This window comes from Emiliania huxleyi (genome assembly GCF_000372725.1).
Source record: "Emiliania huxleyi CCMP1516 unplaced genomic scaffold EMIHUscaffold_254, whole genome shotgun sequence".
Taxonomy (NCBI): domain Eukaryota; phylum Haptophyta; order Isochrysidales; family Noelaerhabdaceae; genus Emiliania; species Emiliania huxleyi.
The window spans coordinates 99,027-115,934 of record NW_005200138.1 but is presented as its reverse complement, the minus strand read 5'-3'; the positions used below and the strand labels follow the sequence as shown (position 1 = coordinate 115,934).

The following is a 16,908-nucleotide window of genomic DNA, read 5'->3' as shown; positions in this document are numbered from 1 at the left end:
CTAGCGCACCACACACCTCTCCTTAAAATCCCTGTGTGGTGGCGGCGTGCCGTCCTCCCATCCCTCCCTTGGGTTGTCTGTTTTCTTTCTTTCTTTTTCAAAAAGAATTTTAGACTAAGTACAACAGGACCTCGCACAACACTACGATACGGTGTCTGTCTACGCGCGCGAGAAGAGAGACCCTGTGCGTGGCACCGCGGTGTCACATCGATGTTGGCTCCGCGCTCTGGTAGCTCTTTTCTTTTGGGTCCTGTGGGCTCCGCGATCCATGCCTTCCGGGACAGGGTGGCCCGCCACAACGACCCCTGGAATTGCGACTCGCCGCTTTCCTCCCGCTGTGATCCTGTGTGAGCTCTGTGTCTTGTGCTCCAACCAAGAGAAAGAAAGAAAGCAGCCGCACTACGAGAGGAGGGCGATGCCGAAAGAAAGGAAGGGCGATGCGTGCTGCAACGGCGTTCGGGAAAAAATTTTCCCCGCTCGTCGAGGCGCCGTAGTTGACGGCAATGTCGTTCCGTCGCTTCACGCCGCCTGACGCGAGATCGACGCGCCGTGGTAGGAGCCAGCTGCTCGGCGGCACACGCCGTCGCACGACGCTGACCATCGCAGCCCTCCTCGCGATCTGCTATACGTTGTTGACGTGGCCAGCCGCCGCCGCGCCTCTGCCCGGCTTGCATCTCGAGCCACGCGCCGCGCAGCTCGAGGAGCGACGATACGCGTGCATACAGGGTCAGTGCAATGTCTGCCGCTTCGGTGCCGGACACCTGCGCGGTCGCGAGGCGCTTGAGTCAGAGAAGTCGCAGCAGCGTGTCAATGGCACCTTCGTCTCTGCGGCGCAGCTTTCGGCAGAGGGCGTGCGCTTCTTGCAGGTCGGTGGCGACTGGTGGAACAAGTGCGGCGACGGCTGGCTCAATGCGGACATGGTCTTCACGCGGCTTCCGAGCGGAGTGGTCTGCGAGGACTGGCGGACGGGGCGGCTCATCATGCGGCTCGTCGCCGGGCAGGGGCTGCCCTTCGCCGACGGCTCCTTCGACGCCGTCTACTCGGAGCACATGTTCGAGCACATCCTGCCGCGGGACGGTAATAGTACGCCACTCCCGAGACACTTTCTGGTCGTTGCCCGCGCCATGGCTGCTGCGCCGGGCCCAGAGCCGCTGCTGCACTTCTCCTTCTCGCAGCCTGTGCACCCTCGAAGCACCTCGCCGCGCCCCCTGTCGTACCTCGCAGGCGCGGCCTTCCTCGCGGAGGCGTACCGCGTGCTGCGCCCGGGCGGCGCTCCTTGCCCTAGATGCGGAACACATTGGCAAGGAGTATCTGAGCAACTCCAGAAGAGGCACACGCGTCATTCAGCCACACTCAACAGCCGCGGTCTTGAGCGGTCGACAGGCATCCTCCGAATCACGACGCCCGACTTGGACAAGTACATGCGGGGCTACGTCAACCGCGAGACCGACCCCTTCCTGCAGGAGCACGCGAGGCGACTGACCACCCACGGACCACCCGCGGAAGGGCTGGGGAGAGAGCCGTCAGCACCCGAGAACCGCCCGAGGTAGGCGCTTCCCACCGATGGGCGGGCTGGGCGAGCCCGCCTCGGCAGCGACGGTCATCAACAACATCTTTCGCAACTACGAGCACCGATGGATCTACGACTTCGACGAGATGCGGCGCGGCCGCCGTCGGCCAGTGCGGGACCCACTGTCGTGGAGCAGTGACTCACATTTCGCGTCCCTGAGTTGGAGTAGGCACGGCTGGGCCTTGTGTGCGGGGCCCTGGCTCGAGCCTCACACCCACGAACCTTCTCGGAGCATTCCTCCTCTAGGCGGGCGGCCGCACTCGCCGGCGTCCCCCCCGCCGCCGTCCGCCGCTCGCGCCGGCTGGGCGACGACCTGCCCGCCTTCTTCCTCGAGGCGATCAAGGCGACCGAGGCGACGGGGACCGCGCGGCATCAGGCGGGCCGCCGCGAGAACCCGACCCGCTGCTGGCTGGAGCAGGAGGTGCGTGAGGGCGAGAGCCTCTACGTCAGCATCGTGAAAATGTGACGCACGGGCGGGCGGGGGGGCGTTGGCTTGGGGTTTGGGCGTCGGCGGGCGGCGCGGCGAGAGGGTATGGGGTGTCGGTTTGTGGGGTGCTCATAGGACACTCACGTTAAGTGCTGTGCGATGTTGTAAGGATCTTGGAGCACTTGGAGTGCAGTTGGTATAGCCTCACATCCAGGGCCGGCCGAGAAGCACTCTTGGAGCCCTTGGACCCCGTGTATCGCGCGCTTGCGGGAGGCGCGCGGAAAAAAAAGAGGAACCTCCTTAGACTTAGTTAGCGCCATCGATCGCCATGGTGAGCGCCGGGCGACGACGACTTACCGCGGCCTCCCGGTCCCCCTGCAAGCGTGGTCCGCGCGCATGGCATACAACAAAACTCACTAAAAAGAAAGAAAACAGACACCACACAGGGATTTTAAGAAGAGGGCAGAGGGGTGTGGTGACCTAGCCGTCGCCCACCCTTGGGCGTCTGCCTCTTCCTATCTCTCTTCGCAGTCCCTCTCCGATTCTCGCTGCAACCTTCATGCCACCTCGCGGTCTTCCCACTCTCGTCGTTCTCCCTCCTGTCGCTTCCTCCTCTGTCGCGTCGTTCTCGTCTGCCTCGTCCTGCGACGCCGCCGCCGCCTGCCGCTCCCTTGCTCTCGCTTCTTCTCTCGCCTTTCGTCACAGCTCTGCCCTCCTCGCGGCATATTTTGGCCCCTCGAGTTTAGAGTTTATCGAGCTCTCCTCGCGCAAGGACGACTCTTCTGACGCCCACCGCGATCATTTGCCGCCAAGTCATATCGTTGTTCAGGTCCACTCTCTCTTCGAACACTTGTACCTCCACCGATGATGTTGGCGCTGGGGTCCCCCTTGAGCACTTGAGCACTTGATAGGGTCGATTCCGCATGGTACGGGACCCCTCGATCGTCTCGCCCTCCCTCACCGGTGTGTTCATTGGGGGGGTCATAACAAACACGGTACAGGATCGAGGTGCACGCTGCTGAGGGACGGGACCCCAGAGGGTAGATCGAGCAGTGTCGTCCCCCCTCTCGTCGTTCTCTCTCTTGTCGCTTCTTCCTCTGTCGCTTCGCTCCCCTCTGCCTCGTTCTGCGACGACGCCGCTGCCTGCCGATCCCTTGCTCTCGCCTCTCGGCGTAACTCTGCCCTCCTCGCGGCGTATCCTGGCCCCTCGAGTTTATCGAGCTCTCCTCGCGCAAGGATGACTCTTCTGACGCCCACTGCGATCATTTGCCGCCAAGTCATATCATTGCTCAGGTCCACTCTCTCTTCGGACACTTGTACCTCCACGACTGATGCTGGCGCTGGGGTCCCCTTCGGGTGCATCGTGACAGCTGAAGGCGGGATTTCCACTGGTTCGTCCTCCTCGAAATCGTCTTCAACGGCTTCCTCCCGTTCGGCTCTACGTTCGGTACGTTCGGCTTGGCTCACCCTCCATGCCGTGAACAGGCGCTTTATCCACCCTATATTCTTCTCTCGTTCCTCTGCCCTTGCCTTGGTCTTGTCGTTGTTTCGCATCCATGTCAGTATGGCGATCGAGGCTGCCTTCCCCACTACCTGTAGTTCTCTCGTCACCTCTCCTGCGAGCCCCCCTCTCTTTCTTTCGGGTATGGAGTCCGTGAGTGCGGGCAGCGTGCAGGCAATCACGGGCGCTAATTTGTCGTACTCCTCTTCGGCGAGCGCTCCGAATCTAGAGCCCATTGCCTTTAAGGAGGCTGCCCTCGCGCGTCTCAGGAATGCGGCTGTGTCTTTTGAGTCAGGCGCCGCCCGTTCGACTCTTGCTGTTGCCCTCGCCGCGTGTTTGTCAAGCTTCCGCATGAAGTAACGCGCCTCTTCCTTATTTCCAGCGCAGTTGCCGCTCAGTATGTGCGCCAACGACGCCTGTGGTGGCTCACTGTCTTCTCGTGTCCAGTCGTCCCAGTCTCTCCGTTCTCTCGCACTCCCCCCGCCCCCCCCCCTCCTCCTCCCTCCCCCCCCCCCGCCCCCCCAAAGGGCCTCGCGCTCACACCCTCACCTCGCCCTACCTTAGGTACCCGACAGCTCCCATCTCCGCTGTCGACAGCATTGGCATCAGCCTTTGCGCGTGCGACGCGGGGGGGGGGTGGGAGGGGTGTGTGTGTGTGTGTGGGGGGGCGTTTGCAATTGCATGGTGCGGTGAGAAGCCCAGCAATCCCCCCCGCGCCCTGGCCGGACAGATCGCACCGGGGTCTAGTGTGGGATCTAGTGTCACTATCGTACGTAGTTCTCGAGATTGGAAAAAGAGAAATGTGAGCCTCGTAATAAGATACGGCCGCTCGGTCCTGGACGCGGCCGCAACATGTCCGCTCCACTCACTGGCCAGCCTTCGACCCCGCCGGAGGGTGAGGCACACGAGGAGGCGCAGCTGGTTCCGCTCGCCGAGTGCTTCGAGCACGGACAGTCGGAGCGCGTCAAGAAGCTCCTCTCAGAAGACGGCCTGCAGCAACTCAAGGAGAAGCTATACGAGATGAAGGCGAAGAAGGTGGTCGACCACAACGAGGCGAGCAGCGTGTTCGCGATCATCCTCGACATCCTGGAGGGCAAGTACAAGCTGCCCGACTTTCAGCGCTGCTGGCAGTGGCCAGCGACGAACGTCATCAAGCTCTTCAACACCATCATCGAGGGCGGCATCCTGCCGGAGCTATGGGTGTGGAGGCCCGACTTGTCCGAGGCGCTCGATGGCGGCGCAGTGTGCCGCGCGCTGCCCGTCTTCATGACCAGCAAGGACGCGTGCGCGCCCCACTATTGTGACGAGCACGACCTCATGGTGCTTGACGGCCAGCAGCGCCTGTGCGCGCTTGCCTATCTCGTTCTGTACGATGGCGCGATTCCCTTCGAGCAGCCCACGGCGGGCAAAGGCCCCATCAAGTTCAAGCCGACGCTGATCGCCTACCACCCGACCGGCGACCCGCGCCAGGTCAACAATCTCAAGTTCAACAAGCAGAAGGTGAAGAACGGGCAGCAGACCGAGCGAGAGATGTTCCCAAACATCCTTAAGGGCCTCAACATCGCCGCTGCAAAGGGCCCAGGGCCCGTGACGAAGCCGATCCTCAAGATCGATGTCGCCTCGCAACTCGCCGACGACGACAAGCAAGAGTGACGCTCGCACCTACGTGTCTGTCGTCCCACCGTAAGGAGCAGGCTCACTCGAACACGATGCTTGTAGGTATGGCTTCATCTCCATCCACGAGTTGCTCATCGACACGATGCTTCGAGATGAGACGCAGGTGCCGGCAGACGAGCTCCGCAGCTTCCTTGAGCTCCGCAAGATCGCGAAGGCGTTTTGGGATTTCAAGCTCACCTTCCGCGAGACCCGCTGCTCCACTGAGGATGCGGCGAAGTACTTCTCCAACATCAACCACCTCGGGGTACCGCTGCCGCAAAAGTCGCTGCAGATGATGCCCGCGTACTGCATCGCCGACCCCGCTACAAAGATCAAGTTCAACCAGATGGTCAAGGTACGTACCTCCGTCACCGCCACCCACCGCCCTTTTACCCCCGCCACCCTAGCCACCACTCTCCAACGCAAGCCCGACCGCCGCCACCCACGCCACCGCCTCCGAGCCCCCACCCCTTCCGCCGCCGCCCCCACTCCCACCACCTCCATCTCCGCCCCCACCATCGCCGCCGCTGCCATCCCCACCCCTGCCGCCGTCGCCTCCTCCACCCTCGCCTCCACCCCCTTCCCCGCCCTCCACCCCCACGTCACCACCTCTTTTTCAGGCGTCGATCGACCAGTTTGCCTACATGCCTCCGCACGTGGCGCGCGCCTTCAGTGACGAAATCGTTGTGCGCGCCCTCAACTACAAGCAGGAGCAGGAGACCGTCGCGCAGCTCAACCTCAACAGCGTCGATTGGTCGGAGCACTCGAAGGTGAACTGCGCCCAGCCGGCCTGGGAGTGGACTCAAGTCCGATGTGTGCGCATTTCCCTTAGGAACGGCTCAAGGCCACCTTCGAGTGGGTGAGCCAGCTTCGCCAGGAGTGGGGCCTTGAGTCCGCACCCGCGGCGATGTCCGCTCAAGATGGCTTTGTTCGCCCCGCCCTGGCCGTGATGATCGTCGCTTTGTACCGCTACGTCCCTGTCAACGGGGACATCGACGACGTCGAGGTGGACGAGGAAGATGCTCGGCTGCGTCGGCTCGGTGTGTACTTCGCCTTGCGCATGCTCTACTTTGCGACGCTGAAGTCGCACGAGAAGGGCACCGGCGTGCAGATCAAGTGGGCCAGCGACATTCTCGACGGCGAGCTCCCGCAGATCAACGTGCTACTTCCCGAAGTCGACGCTGGCCAGGCCATCGACCAGAAGCTCCGGGCGCCCTTCCTCACCATGATCAGCATGCTACGCCACTTCGAGGTTAGACTCCCTGTCGCCTCGCAAAGGCTGCAGCCGAAACTCCCGCCACCCTCTTCCCACAAACCTATAGGCTGCCCCCTCTGCCGCCGCTGCGGCGGCCTCGTCTACTGCCTCGTCGCACATCGTCTTTGATGTGACGCCCGATGATGTCAACTGGCAAAAGCACCACTTCTACCCGAAGGAGATGTGCGAGCAAGGTGTGCCCAGCCCCGTTGATCGCTGCAGACACCGGCCCCGCTGTCTGCTCAGCAGCCACATCTTTTCCCGTAGCGAGCATCGAGAAGGGGATCTACAACTCGCTCTACAACTTCACCTGGCTCGAGCACTCGGTCAATGCCAAGCTCTGCTGCCACCCTGCCATCTATTTGCCCCTGCTCAAGTTTGTGTACGTTGACGGCAACGACAAGGGGACTCTCGAGGCGAAGGAGCCGCCGGCAGCGCCGAGGAAGCGACGACGCACCCCCGCCATTGTGGACTCCACCATCTCATGGGACAACCCGGACATCATCAAGATCCTCAAGGACACGGAGCTCACCCCCGAGAAGTTCCGGGAGTCGTACGTCATCAAACCCGACCCGGCGACGGTGACGAGCTCGAAGCTGGACGAGTGGCTGGAGCAAAACTTCTTCCTGCCGGCAGGGGTCGACGACGACATCTTCGTGGAGCTCAAGGGGCGGCGCAAGCGCGTGATGGACGCAATCGAGAGCGTTGTCGCGGTTGCTGGCTGGGAGGCGTCGTCGGTGCACTTCACTGCCGGCCGTTGAGGGCCAAACGCCGCCTTCGCCGTGTCGGCGGGCGCGCGGTCCGCGGACCGATGGGGCTGGGCCACACTCTGAGCTTTTGCCGGACTTCTCTGGCCCGCTTACTTACCGCCGCTTGTGTGGACCTACCGCGGGTTGCTTGGTCGGGTGCCTTCCGCTCACACCTTACGCTGAGCTGCTAGAGAGCCCGGGCCCTGCTCGAGGCTGAGCCCCTTGACGCTTGCCCTATCTATGTGTACAGAGCCACAAAGGTCGCTAGAGCTCTCCACTGTGTACACGGCTCTATCTCCGCGGACCGTGCCGTCGTCCGCGTTTTACCATACGTCAGTCCTGTAAAGTACGCATTGTACTCCAACCCGACTCTCTCCACTCTGTAGAAGACTCTCCGCCCGTGTACACACACACACACTACTTTGCCTCGAGCCGTAGCCTCGGCACGATGTTCATCGACTGCAGCTCCTGGAAGAGGAGCTTGCAGGCGTACGGGATCTCTAGCTGCTGCAGGTGGTCGCGCGAGCGGCACGGCTGGCACCACTGCGGCCGCGCTATCAAGCCGCACTTTGAGCAGACGTGCACGCGGAAGCCGTCCGACGAGGTCATCAGCCGCTCGTTGAGCAGCATCGACGCGCCGTACCCGATGAGGCAGTCACGCTCCATCTCTCCCAGCCGCAGGCCGCCCTCGCGCGAGCGCCCCTCGGTCGGCTGGCGCGTGAGCACCTGCCTCGGGCCGCGCGCGCGCGCGTGCATCTTGTCGATGACCATGTGCTTGAGCTTCTGGTAGTAGATGGGCCCGCAAAAGATGTATGCCGAGAGCGGCTCGCCGCTCAGCCCCGAGGTCATAAAGTCCTTACCGAGGTAGTGGAAGCTGTGCCGCACGAGCACCTTTGAGCACGAGTCGACCGAGTCGCCGCCAAAGGCGGTGCCGAACCGGATCTGCCCGTCGAGCACGCCCGCCTTGCCCGCGAGCTCGATCATCTTGCCGACGGTCATGCGCGACGGGAATCCGTGCGGGTTCATGATGATGTCGGGGCAGATGCCGTGGTCGCTGAACGGCATGTCCTCCTGCGCCACCACGCGCCCGACGACGCCCTTCTGCCCGTGGCGCGACGAGAACTTGTCGCCGAGCTCCGGCCGGCGCGTCGAGCGGATGCGCAGCTTGATCAGGTGCGTGTCGTTCTTGTTGCCGGAGAGCATCACCTTGTCGACGTAGGTGTGGTCGTGGCCGTGCGGGCCCTTGTACGTGAGCGGCGTCGGCCGGTACGCGGCGGGCGGCAGGACCTCCCCGCCGGGCTGGTCCTCGCGCGTGTTGTTTGGCGTCACCTTGTCAACTTCCTTGTTGACCTACGGGGAGGCGCAGCGATTCTCCTCCTTGCCTCGCGCGCCTCTTTTGTGGCCTCATCCCTAGCCGCCTTGCACGCTCTGCATCCCCAGGACGCACTTCTCGTGGCGGGGCCCCTCATTCCCCGTTTCGTTTCCCCCCCTAGAATACGCCTGTGGTGCGCCCCGTGTGGCACCCCGACCTGTTGTCTCACCCTGGCTCCCAAGATCGTTTTGGTCGTAACAAAACTCACTGGCACTAACACCGCAAAGAGTCCGCCGAAGGAAATCTTTTACTCGTTCAGCGGAGAGAGATATTTTTGTTTTGTTCAGCGGTGTGGTGCTAGCCGTCGCCCACCCTAACCCTTGGTCGTCTGCCTCTTCCTATCTCCCTTCGCAGTCCCTCGCCGATTCTCGCTGCAAGCACCAAGCTTCTTCGAACTTTGGATTTTTTTTTTGAGCTAGTCGTCCCGGACTTTTACGCGTTCTGGTCGGCGCCGCGAGAGGCGCTCTGTGGTCACCGCATTCCTGTCCCACGAGTGGATGTGCCCTTCACCGACGCTAGCCTTGACGCTCTGCCTCCTACTTTCTGGCAGCCACGCTCTCGGACCGCGCGTCATCTCGCAGGAGGAGATCCTCACGGTGGTGGACGACTGGCTGTACGCCGTCGACGAGGACGAGGACGGCTCTGTGAGTGAGGCCGAGGCGCCGGCGCTGCTCGACCTTCTCAAGCAGGGCTCCTCCGCCATGGGCGCGGAGAACTTTGGCGTCGACGTCCTGATGCGCATGGCGGACGGCGATGGCGACAAAGTCGCGAGCAGAGCGGAGCTGATAGATTTCCTGAAGCGGATGAAGGCGACACGCTGCAGCCAGTCCCCCCCGCACGATCGCCGTCGCGTGAGCAGCACACCGCCACCCCGCGCAGGATTTTGACGGCGGACACCTCAAGAGGGAGCAGGCCAACAAGCCGCCGCGCGACGCGCCAGAGGCGCCCGCAAGCCCGGATCCTCGCCACCCTCCAGCCCTCTCACGAAAGAGTCCCCTCTCTCCGTGTAGGCCCCCACCTATGGCGAGTCGCACGAGGAGCGGATGCGCGTCAAGCGAAAGCGAAAAAAGGCGAACAGTAAGACGCGGCGCGGTGCAGCCAAGGATGAGGTGTGAGCGGTGAGATCGTTGTCAGTAAGCGTGGCGCGTCAGTGGCAGCGTGAGCCGTGACTAGTGTGTCACACGTGGAGGAAGGGCGTGAGCGTGGTGACGCACAAACGTTCTTCTTTTCAGGCATCAAGCATTTTTTTATGCTGAAGGGAGTATCTAAATGTGTGCTGGCGCGCGCGGGCGCGCGCGCGCGTGACCCACACTGGAGAGAGTGCGTCTACCGCGCTGCCCACACTCGAGCGCCCCACACGCACCACAACGAGTGTGGCTCCACACCCGCAACATGTCAAGACCCCACATCGAGGACGCTCTCGTCCTCGTCCTCGTCCTCGTCCTCGTCCTCGTCCTCGTCCGCCTCGGCGCACACTCTGCCGTCCGACAGGTTCTCCTCCGAGAAGAAGGCCTACGACTCGCCACCGGACCTCTGAAGCGGCGCCGCCCGGCCCTCGAAGCAGCAAGGCCGACGCTGCGCTAGCGGGCCTCCCCCTCCGCCTCTGCGCTCGCGCCGGCGGCGGCGGTGCGCGGCGTTCGCACCTTGCAGCGAGAGCCGAGATGAGCCGAGAGGAGCCGAGATGAGCTGAGATGAGCCGAGATGAGCCGAGATGAGCCGAGATCCCGGCGGCGGCACGAGAGGCGCGTCACTAGACCCGAGAGAGTCCGAGACTGTCCGAGACTCCGAGAGACTCCGAGAGAGTCTGAGTGAGTCCGAGATGGTCCGAGATCGTGCGAGACTCGGCACCTCGCGCGCGCGCTGCACCCCCTCGTTGCGCCTCATGCACGCGTTGACAGACGTGGCGCTGAGAGGCTCGGACCCGCCTGGTGGCGCCGGTGAGGGCGAGGGGTGAGGCGTGAGGGTGAGGGTGCGGGTGCGGGTGAGGGTGAGGGTGAGGGTGAGGGTGAGGGTGAGGGTGAGGGTGAGGGTGAGGGCGAGGGTGAGGGTGAGGGTGAGGGCGAGGGTGAGGGGTGAGGGCGAGGGTGAGGGTTGGGAGCAGGGTCGGGGCGAGGGATCGGGACAGGTATCCGCCTGTGATGCCGACCGCGGCGGCGCCGCACGCGCAACCGTACACCAGCCCGCGCTGCACGTCTCGCGACCCGCACCAGCCGAAGAGGAAGCCGGCGGCGAAGGCGTCGCCGCAGCCGGTCGTGTCCTTGACCGCCCTCTCCTGCGCCCGAGACGCGCCCGAGATAGAGCCGAGATACACCCGAGATACACCCGAGATACACCCGAGATACACCCGAGCTGAAGGGGCGGCCGAGCCCTCGGTGGCCTCGCGCCTGGTTTGGCTGGAACCACCACTGTTGCTCCGTCGCGGCCACCGCGCCGTCCGGTCCCAGCGTCACCACGACGAGTGGCGCGCCGCGCGCGTGCAAGCGCCGCACCGCCTCCGAGATCTCGTACCTACACAGTCTCCCACTACTCTCCCACAATCTCCCACAATCTCCCCCTCCGAGATCTCGTACCTACACGCACAACTCTCCTCCTCCTCGTCCGCCTCGCCCCTTCCCCACTGGCGCGCCGCCAGCCCCGCTCGCGCACCATGTCGCGCGTCGGCCGGCGATGGCGACGCCGGCGATGGAGGCGGCCTCGCGCTGGTTGCAGAGCAGCACGTCTGTGTGCGGGAGCAGCTCGAGGAGTCCCCCCTCCCAGGCGCCTGCGGTCAGCGAGATGAGCCGAAGTGAGCCGAGCCGAGCCGAGGTGAGCCGAGAGCAGACCAGCTCGAGGGGCCCACCCTTTCTCCCACCACGAATCTCCCACAACCTCCCACGAATCTCCCACAATCTGCCCACTCGCCTGTCGCGTCCGTCTGAGGCACAATCGAGACGGTCGCACCGCGCTCCGCCTTGGCTCGCGCCATCAGCCGAGGCACCTGCAGGGAAGGGTCCGAGAGGTGAGAGGCCCTGCCCCACAGCCGCCCCTTCCACGCCGCCGGCCGCGGCACCGCCGGCTGCAGCCCGGAGCAGTCGTAGTAAGCCGAGAAGTGGAGGTGGCTGGTGCCTGGGGAGAGATGGGGAGAGATGGGGAGAGAAGGTCAGGGCCGAGAAGTGGAGGTGGCGGGTGGCTGGGGCGTGGCGGGAGAGAGGGTCCGAGGAGGCGCCAGAGAGGGCGCGCGCGAGGGCTCCGACAAGAGGGGGCGTGAGGCCTGGGGCGAGCAGTCGGCCCACGTCCAGGTCCGCCTCGCTCAAGTCTGCGACGGATCCTTTGAAGGAGACAAAGGCGCGGTCGCGGCTGCGGCGGGCGAGGGGGGAGAGGCGTCAGGCGTCGGCTCGAGAGGAGGGCTCCTCGAGAGAGAAGAGAAGAGAGAAGAGAGGGAGGGCTTCACGGCGGGGTGGCGAAGAGATTCGCCGCCGTCTGTGCCGAGTGCCTCTCTGCGACGGGGGTCTCTCTGCGGCGGCGTCGCGCCGTCCCGACAAGCAGATGCAGACGCCCTGCCCGCCCTCGCGGCGCGCAGAGAGGGTCACCCCGGCCTCGCGGGTCTTGGCGGCGACGAGCTCGCCTGCGGGCGTGCGGTGGCGTCAGTGGAAGGGAGTCGTGCTCGCCAGTGGCTGTGGAGCTGCCAGGCGTCGTAGAGAGAGGGAGATTGATGGGCAGAGAGAGGGAGGCGGGCGGGCGGGTGGCGGCGCGGGTCGAGGCGGCGCGGGTCGAGGCGGCGCGGGAGGCGGCGTCTGCGGCGGTGACGCTGGTGGCGTGGGCACGGGTGGTCTTGGGCTGGTGGCGCTCGCCGTAGAGATCGGACCCCACCCGGGAGTGGAGCACGCAGCGGCGGAACGGCCGCGGCTGGTCGCGCTGCCGGCGAGTGCGGCAGAGAGCCGAGAGCTGCACCGCCGTGTTGAGTGCGGAGCCGCCCGCAACGGTCTCGATCGGGCTCCGGATCGCCGTGTCTCCGTCCCACTGCGGGAGCTCGTCGATTTTGGCGATGATGTCGAGGTACGCGTCGCCGACGACCTGCACGGTCGAGGGAGAGCCGAGGCCGAGCAGGGACGTCGCTAGCGCGCGGAACGGTGCGAAGCTGAGCAGCATGCGGTGCTGAGGTGCTGAGGTGTGAGCCAGGCGTGAGTCGAGCTCCAAGGCTGGCCGACTCTCCGAGCGGCGAGGCTCGACGCTCGCTAGCTCCAAGGTTGGCCGACTCTCCGAGCGGCGAGGCTCGACGCGCCTGCTGTCGGCGACAGCATGAAAAAGAATTAATGAATTTCGAATCTTTTTGTGTGTGACACGACGTGTGGTGGCGGCGTGCCGTCCTCCCATCCCTCCCTTGGGTTGTCTGTTTTCTTTCTTTCTTTTGTGACACGACGTTTGGGTTGTCTGTTTTCTTTTTGTGTGTGACAGTCCCGGCTTCTAACCCTATAAGTCCCACCGCCACCAGTTTCCGACCGTCCCACCGATTCGGTCGTTTGCACCACCAGCTCCGCCCAATGGCCAAGCGACGGCTCAACCCGGACGAGATTCGAGCAGCCGTGGAGGCGGGACCGCCCCCCCACTCAGTCAACTACGAGACCGACAAAAAATGGCATGCCGAGCAGAATCGCTGGCTCGCCAAATGGACCGAACGCCGGCTCCCCCCCGACAGCGGCGACAGCGGGAGCAGCCGGCGGGACCAGTGGCGCGATCGAAAGCAGCAGCATGCACGGCTGCTGCGGGCGGCGGAGAAGGAGCCATCTGCCTCCCTGAAGCGCCAGCGCAAGGCCGCAGCGACACCTGCCGTGACACATAGCGACCGTGTGCACGCTGGCCCGCCACGGCTCAAGAGGCCAAAGCCGCCGCCGGAAGGTGGCGACCAGCAGGCGTACGAGCTCGCCATGGGCATGTATGGTATTGCTCGCGACACCAGGCGCAAGATGTCGAGGCGGACCAAGAGCGAAGACGCCGAGCGCAAGAGGGATGCGCGAGCGATCACGGCGATGATGGCAAGTGCGAGCATTGGTTCGGCGACTACACAGAGCGCCGCTGCTGGAGCTGCCGGCACCACCTCCAGCCAGATGGTTCCTGAAGCAGGCATGCCGGGGGTGGCTTTGCCTCCCATCCCTCCCCGCCCCACCCACCATCACCACACAAGGCTTCCCCGTGGTAGGGCCGCAGGCAGTCAAGGCCGCCAAGGAGCGAATGGAGAGGGAGCGCGAGCGGTCGCAGCGGCGGCGTGACGTGGCCAAGCTCACGGTGACAAGCTATTATGAGGAGCGCATGCGGATTCGGCGGCTCGATGAGCAGGTGGCGCTGCTCAAGGCCGTCGATGAGGCGCTGCGAGATTCTGACTATTGGCGGACCACTGGCTTCTTTAGCAGCGTGCGAGGGGATAACTACTATGACCATTGGCTGTGCCTCGCAATCAAGGAGTGGGCCGCTTCGCATGAGCCAGATGGCTCCCAGCAGTGGGAAAGCGCACTGATGGCGGTGGCGGTCGAGTCCGCTACACGACGCGGCTGTGGGACTGGAGCATCAGCCACCGGGTTTCGGCGCATCGGTGCACTGGCCACGCTGCGGTGGCTGCTGCCCAGCCTGAGCTTCAAGCCCATACCCGGCTCACTTGACCCTGACCCTGTCTTGGGCGTGCAGCAACGCGCTGCAGCAGGCTACTGCGTGTGCGGGTGCGTCCTGGAGCCTTTTGAGCCGCTCTCTCAGGAGGATCTCGCGCTTGGCGGCCCACCCACGGACGAGTGCAACACACCCGCCAGCGGACTGGTGCCCTTTTGCAGAGTGCACGGCCGGCGTAAACGTTACAGGCTGCCGGATAGATTGATCCAGAAGATGCAAGAGTACAATGTGGCACGGCAAAGACGGCAAGACCTGAGCATGTTTGGTGTGTTGCCGCAATTTTAACGAAGGCCTTTTCTTTGTGCAAAATTCCCGTAGAAAAATTCTTTTTACGAGGACGGGCGGATCGCTCCGTCGTCGGATCCGGATTGCGATTGCCCCTCGCTTGGCGGTGCAAAATGAAGAAGGGCGATGGCGCGGGCCGTAGCCAGGGCGAGGACGCGGCAGGAGAGGCAACCTGGCCTCCAAGCGGTGGCAGATCAGCGGGTCAGATCGCAAGAGAGGCGCACGCTTCTGCGGCCGAGGCTGCAGGGAGGCAGCAGATCGGAGAATCCTCGGAGCCGCAGCAGATTGCAGACCCTGAGCCTGGACTCGCCGAGCTTGATGCCTTGATGAACTCGATGACGAGGCAAGAAGAGATGGCGTTTCAGGCATGGCGCGAGCAGCGCGGTCCTGCGATGTACGGCAGCATGCACGTCCCCACGGAGGTTGGCTTGGTGGCTGCCTGGCGCGCAGAGCAGCGGCTGTCGTCCCCTGCGCCATCACTTCCGCAGCAGCAAGCTGACACTGCCTCCCAGCACCAAGCCGCACAAGTCGTTCTCGAAAGCTTGGACATCCTGGTGCGCGGCGACTTTCTTTCGTGGCTCCAAGATTACCGCAATGTGGGTGACCCACTCGACGAGCCTCACTTGGAAGATCTGCTTTGCATTTGGCGCAACTCCGATGAGTATGAAGACACAAAGAACACCCGCATCGCCGAGACATGCCATTGCCCGCGCGACCGCGAAAAAATGCGCTCACTGCCTTATGCAGAGCTCAAGCGACGTGTCGAGGATGGCATGCTGGGTCAGCCAGGTGAGAGCCAAGCTGTCTACGATGCCCGAGTGCGCACCGATCGACTGGCACGCGGTGTAGAGCTCGGCGAGTACTTCACCAACCCCTCCGCCTTTAGCGGCACGCACCTTCCCTACTGCACGTGCACATACGACGGTGAAGTGGCCACGCCCGCAATTCCGGGACTGACGTGTGACGCAGATGGCAGCATCTCAGCTGCAGACCTACTGGGCGATCTGATAAACTATGGATCTCGCGCGGGAGAGTGGCAGCCAAGCGGTGGCGACCACGTGCCTGAGGACTGGGTTGGAGATGGCACGTTGGATAGCAATCGCGATGGAGATTATCTTGGCATGCCATACCTCACCAGCTTCTGCACGGCGTGCAAACGAATCCGTTCTGATGAGCCTTTCCTTTCGCATGTGGCCAGAGACCCTGACCTGCGAGTTTGCATGTGCATGAAAGTCTCAACCACAGTGAGCGTGAGGCTGTGCGTGGCTGTCGGAGACTCCGTGCGGCTGCGCGATGCGCTTTGCCAGCACTGTCGAAAGTCGGATCCGGTGGAGGATCAGTGAGTTACCCGCTTACGTGAAGAAACACAACGGCTCCCCCCCAGAGAAAAGGCAACACGCCGCAGGTCCACACTAGTAGGGACAAATTCTTTTTGTGGGGTTGGACAGCCGCACAGCGAAGCTGTCCTCGAGCCCGCCAAGCCTCGCTCTCGCCGCATGTACCCCTACCAGCTGGACGCTGCGAGACGCGGCCTCGAGCGTGAGCTACCGCGGCTCAAAGTCAACGAGCTGAAGGAGATGTGTCTCCGCCTGGGCCTCGCGAGGTCAGGCCGAAAGGCCGAGCTGATCCAGCGTGTCCAGGACCACTACCTCAACCCAAGCTCGTCGTTGGTTGTGCGTCAAATCATCCGGTCGCTGCTACACACGCCCGCCGCCCTCGACTGCATCGAGCCCGGTGCCAGGCCCGGTTACCTCGCTGCGCAGCAGCCGCGCGCAGCCGCCAACTTCCGCGCCGTCGACCCTGGCCAGTCGTCACAATCTTCGTCGTCGTCCTCGTCGACTTGCGCCGCCGGCGGGAGCAGCTTCGCCTCGTCCTCCGCCGCCGCCTCCTCCTCCGCGCAGGGCCCTGGCGGTGGCCTCAGCCCGGTGACTTCAGCCGCCGGCGGCTCCGGCGCCGGAGGGCGGGCCTCCATGCCGCAGCGGACGCATGCGGGCGGGCATCAGCTGCAGGCAGGCACGAGCGCACAGGAACGAGCGCACGAGCGCACGAGCCAGCTTCTGAAGGGGCAGCTCGCGGCGGCGGAAGCTCGGCAGCTCGCGGCGTCGGCAGGTGCCAGACCGCCCCGCCTCCCCTCCTCCCCGCATCCCACCCCCGCACACCCTCTCTGCTGCACCCGCCGCGCTGTGAGCTGTGGTGACTCCCCTCCTGTCCTCGGGGCCCACCGCCCCTCCCCCCTCCCTCTCGCACGCCCCCGCCTGCCGCACGCGCCTGCTCCTCGCCCCCTCCCCACCTCCCACCCGCACGCCACACCCGCACCACTCCTCCCCCCGCCCTCCCCCGCCTTGCCCCGCCACCCCCGCCTTGCCCCGCCTCCCCCGCAGCCACCTCTCCCCCGTAGCCACATCTCCACACCCGCCCCCCTCCTCCACGCCGCACCCCCCTCCCCTCCTCTGATT

The 16,908-nt window shown here is 64.4% G+C and overlaps 6 protein-coding genes across 6 annotated transcripts in view; 4 read left to right on the top strand and 2 right to left on the bottom strand.

Annotated features, from left to right (window-relative positions):
• Nucleotides 1-503: 503 nt before the first annotated feature.
• Nucleotides 504-2,036, top strand: EMIHUDRAFT_237698 (hypothetical protein; the record flags this gene model as incomplete). The annotated part of the gene is made up of 4 exons (XM_005777840.1): nucleotides 504-1,083; nucleotides 1,225-1,417; nucleotides 1,551-1,680; nucleotides 1,905-2,036. The coding sequence occupies 4 exons, from the start codon at nucleotides 504-506 to the stop codon at nucleotides 2,034-2,036; spliced, it is 1,035 nt and encodes a 344-aa protein (XP_005777897.1).
• A 2,314-nt stretch (nucleotides 2,037-4,350) lies between these two features.
• On the top strand, nucleotides 4,351-5,151 carry EMIHUDRAFT_237697 (hypothetical protein; the record flags this gene model as incomplete). Its single annotated transcript, XM_005777839.1, has 1 exon — nucleotides 4,351-5,151. One exon carries the CDS (start codon nucleotides 4,351-4,353, stop codon nucleotides 5,149-5,151), a length of 801 nt encoding a protein of 266 aa, XP_005777896.1.
• Nucleotides 5,152-5,257: 106 nt separating this feature from the next.
• Nucleotides 5,258-7,170, top strand: EMIHUDRAFT_237696 (hypothetical protein; the record flags this gene model as incomplete). Its single annotated transcript, XM_005777838.1, has 5 exons — nucleotides 5,258-5,509; nucleotides 5,775-5,924; nucleotides 5,987-6,406; nucleotides 6,477-6,603; nucleotides 6,677-7,170. The coding sequence occupies 5 exons, from the start codon at nucleotides 5,258-5,260 to the stop codon at nucleotides 7,168-7,170; spliced, it is 1,443 nt and encodes a 480-aa protein (XP_005777895.1).
• Nucleotides 7,171-7,575: 405 nt separating this feature from the next.
• Nucleotides 7,576-8,592, bottom strand: EMIHUDRAFT_237695 (hypothetical protein; the record flags this gene model as incomplete). The annotated part of the gene is made up of 2 exons (XM_005777837.1): nucleotides 7,576-8,508; nucleotides 8,584-8,592. 2 exons carry the CDS (start codon nucleotides 8,590-8,592, stop codon nucleotides 7,576-7,578), a joined length of 942 nt encoding a protein of 313 aa, XP_005777894.1.
• Nucleotides 8,593-9,781: 1,189 nt separating this feature from the next.
• EMIHUDRAFT_469162 (hypothetical protein) lies at nucleotides 9,782-12,658 on the bottom strand (the record flags this gene model as incomplete). Its single annotated transcript, XM_005777836.1, has 6 exons — nucleotides 9,782-10,042; nucleotides 10,957-11,038; nucleotides 11,177-11,291; nucleotides 11,399-11,507; nucleotides 11,580-11,635; nucleotides 12,334-12,658. The coding sequence occupies 6 exons, from the start codon at nucleotides 12,656-12,658 to the stop codon at nucleotides 9,926-9,928; spliced, it is 804 nt and encodes a 267-aa protein (XP_005777893.1). The 3' UTR covers nucleotides 9,782-9,925.
• Nucleotides 12,659-15,948: 3,290 nt separating this feature from the next.
• Nucleotides 15,949-16,908, top strand: part of EMIHUDRAFT_237689 (hypothetical protein) — a gene marked incomplete at both ends in the record, with an annotated part of 2,373 nt that continues 1,413 nt past the window's right edge. Inside the window, one exon of the mRNA XM_005777835.1 lies at nucleotides 15,949-16,561. Within this exon, the coding sequence (XP_005777892.1) occupies nucleotides 15,949-16,561 (613 nt within the window). The remainder of the gene's footprint in view (nucleotides 16,562-16,908) is intronic.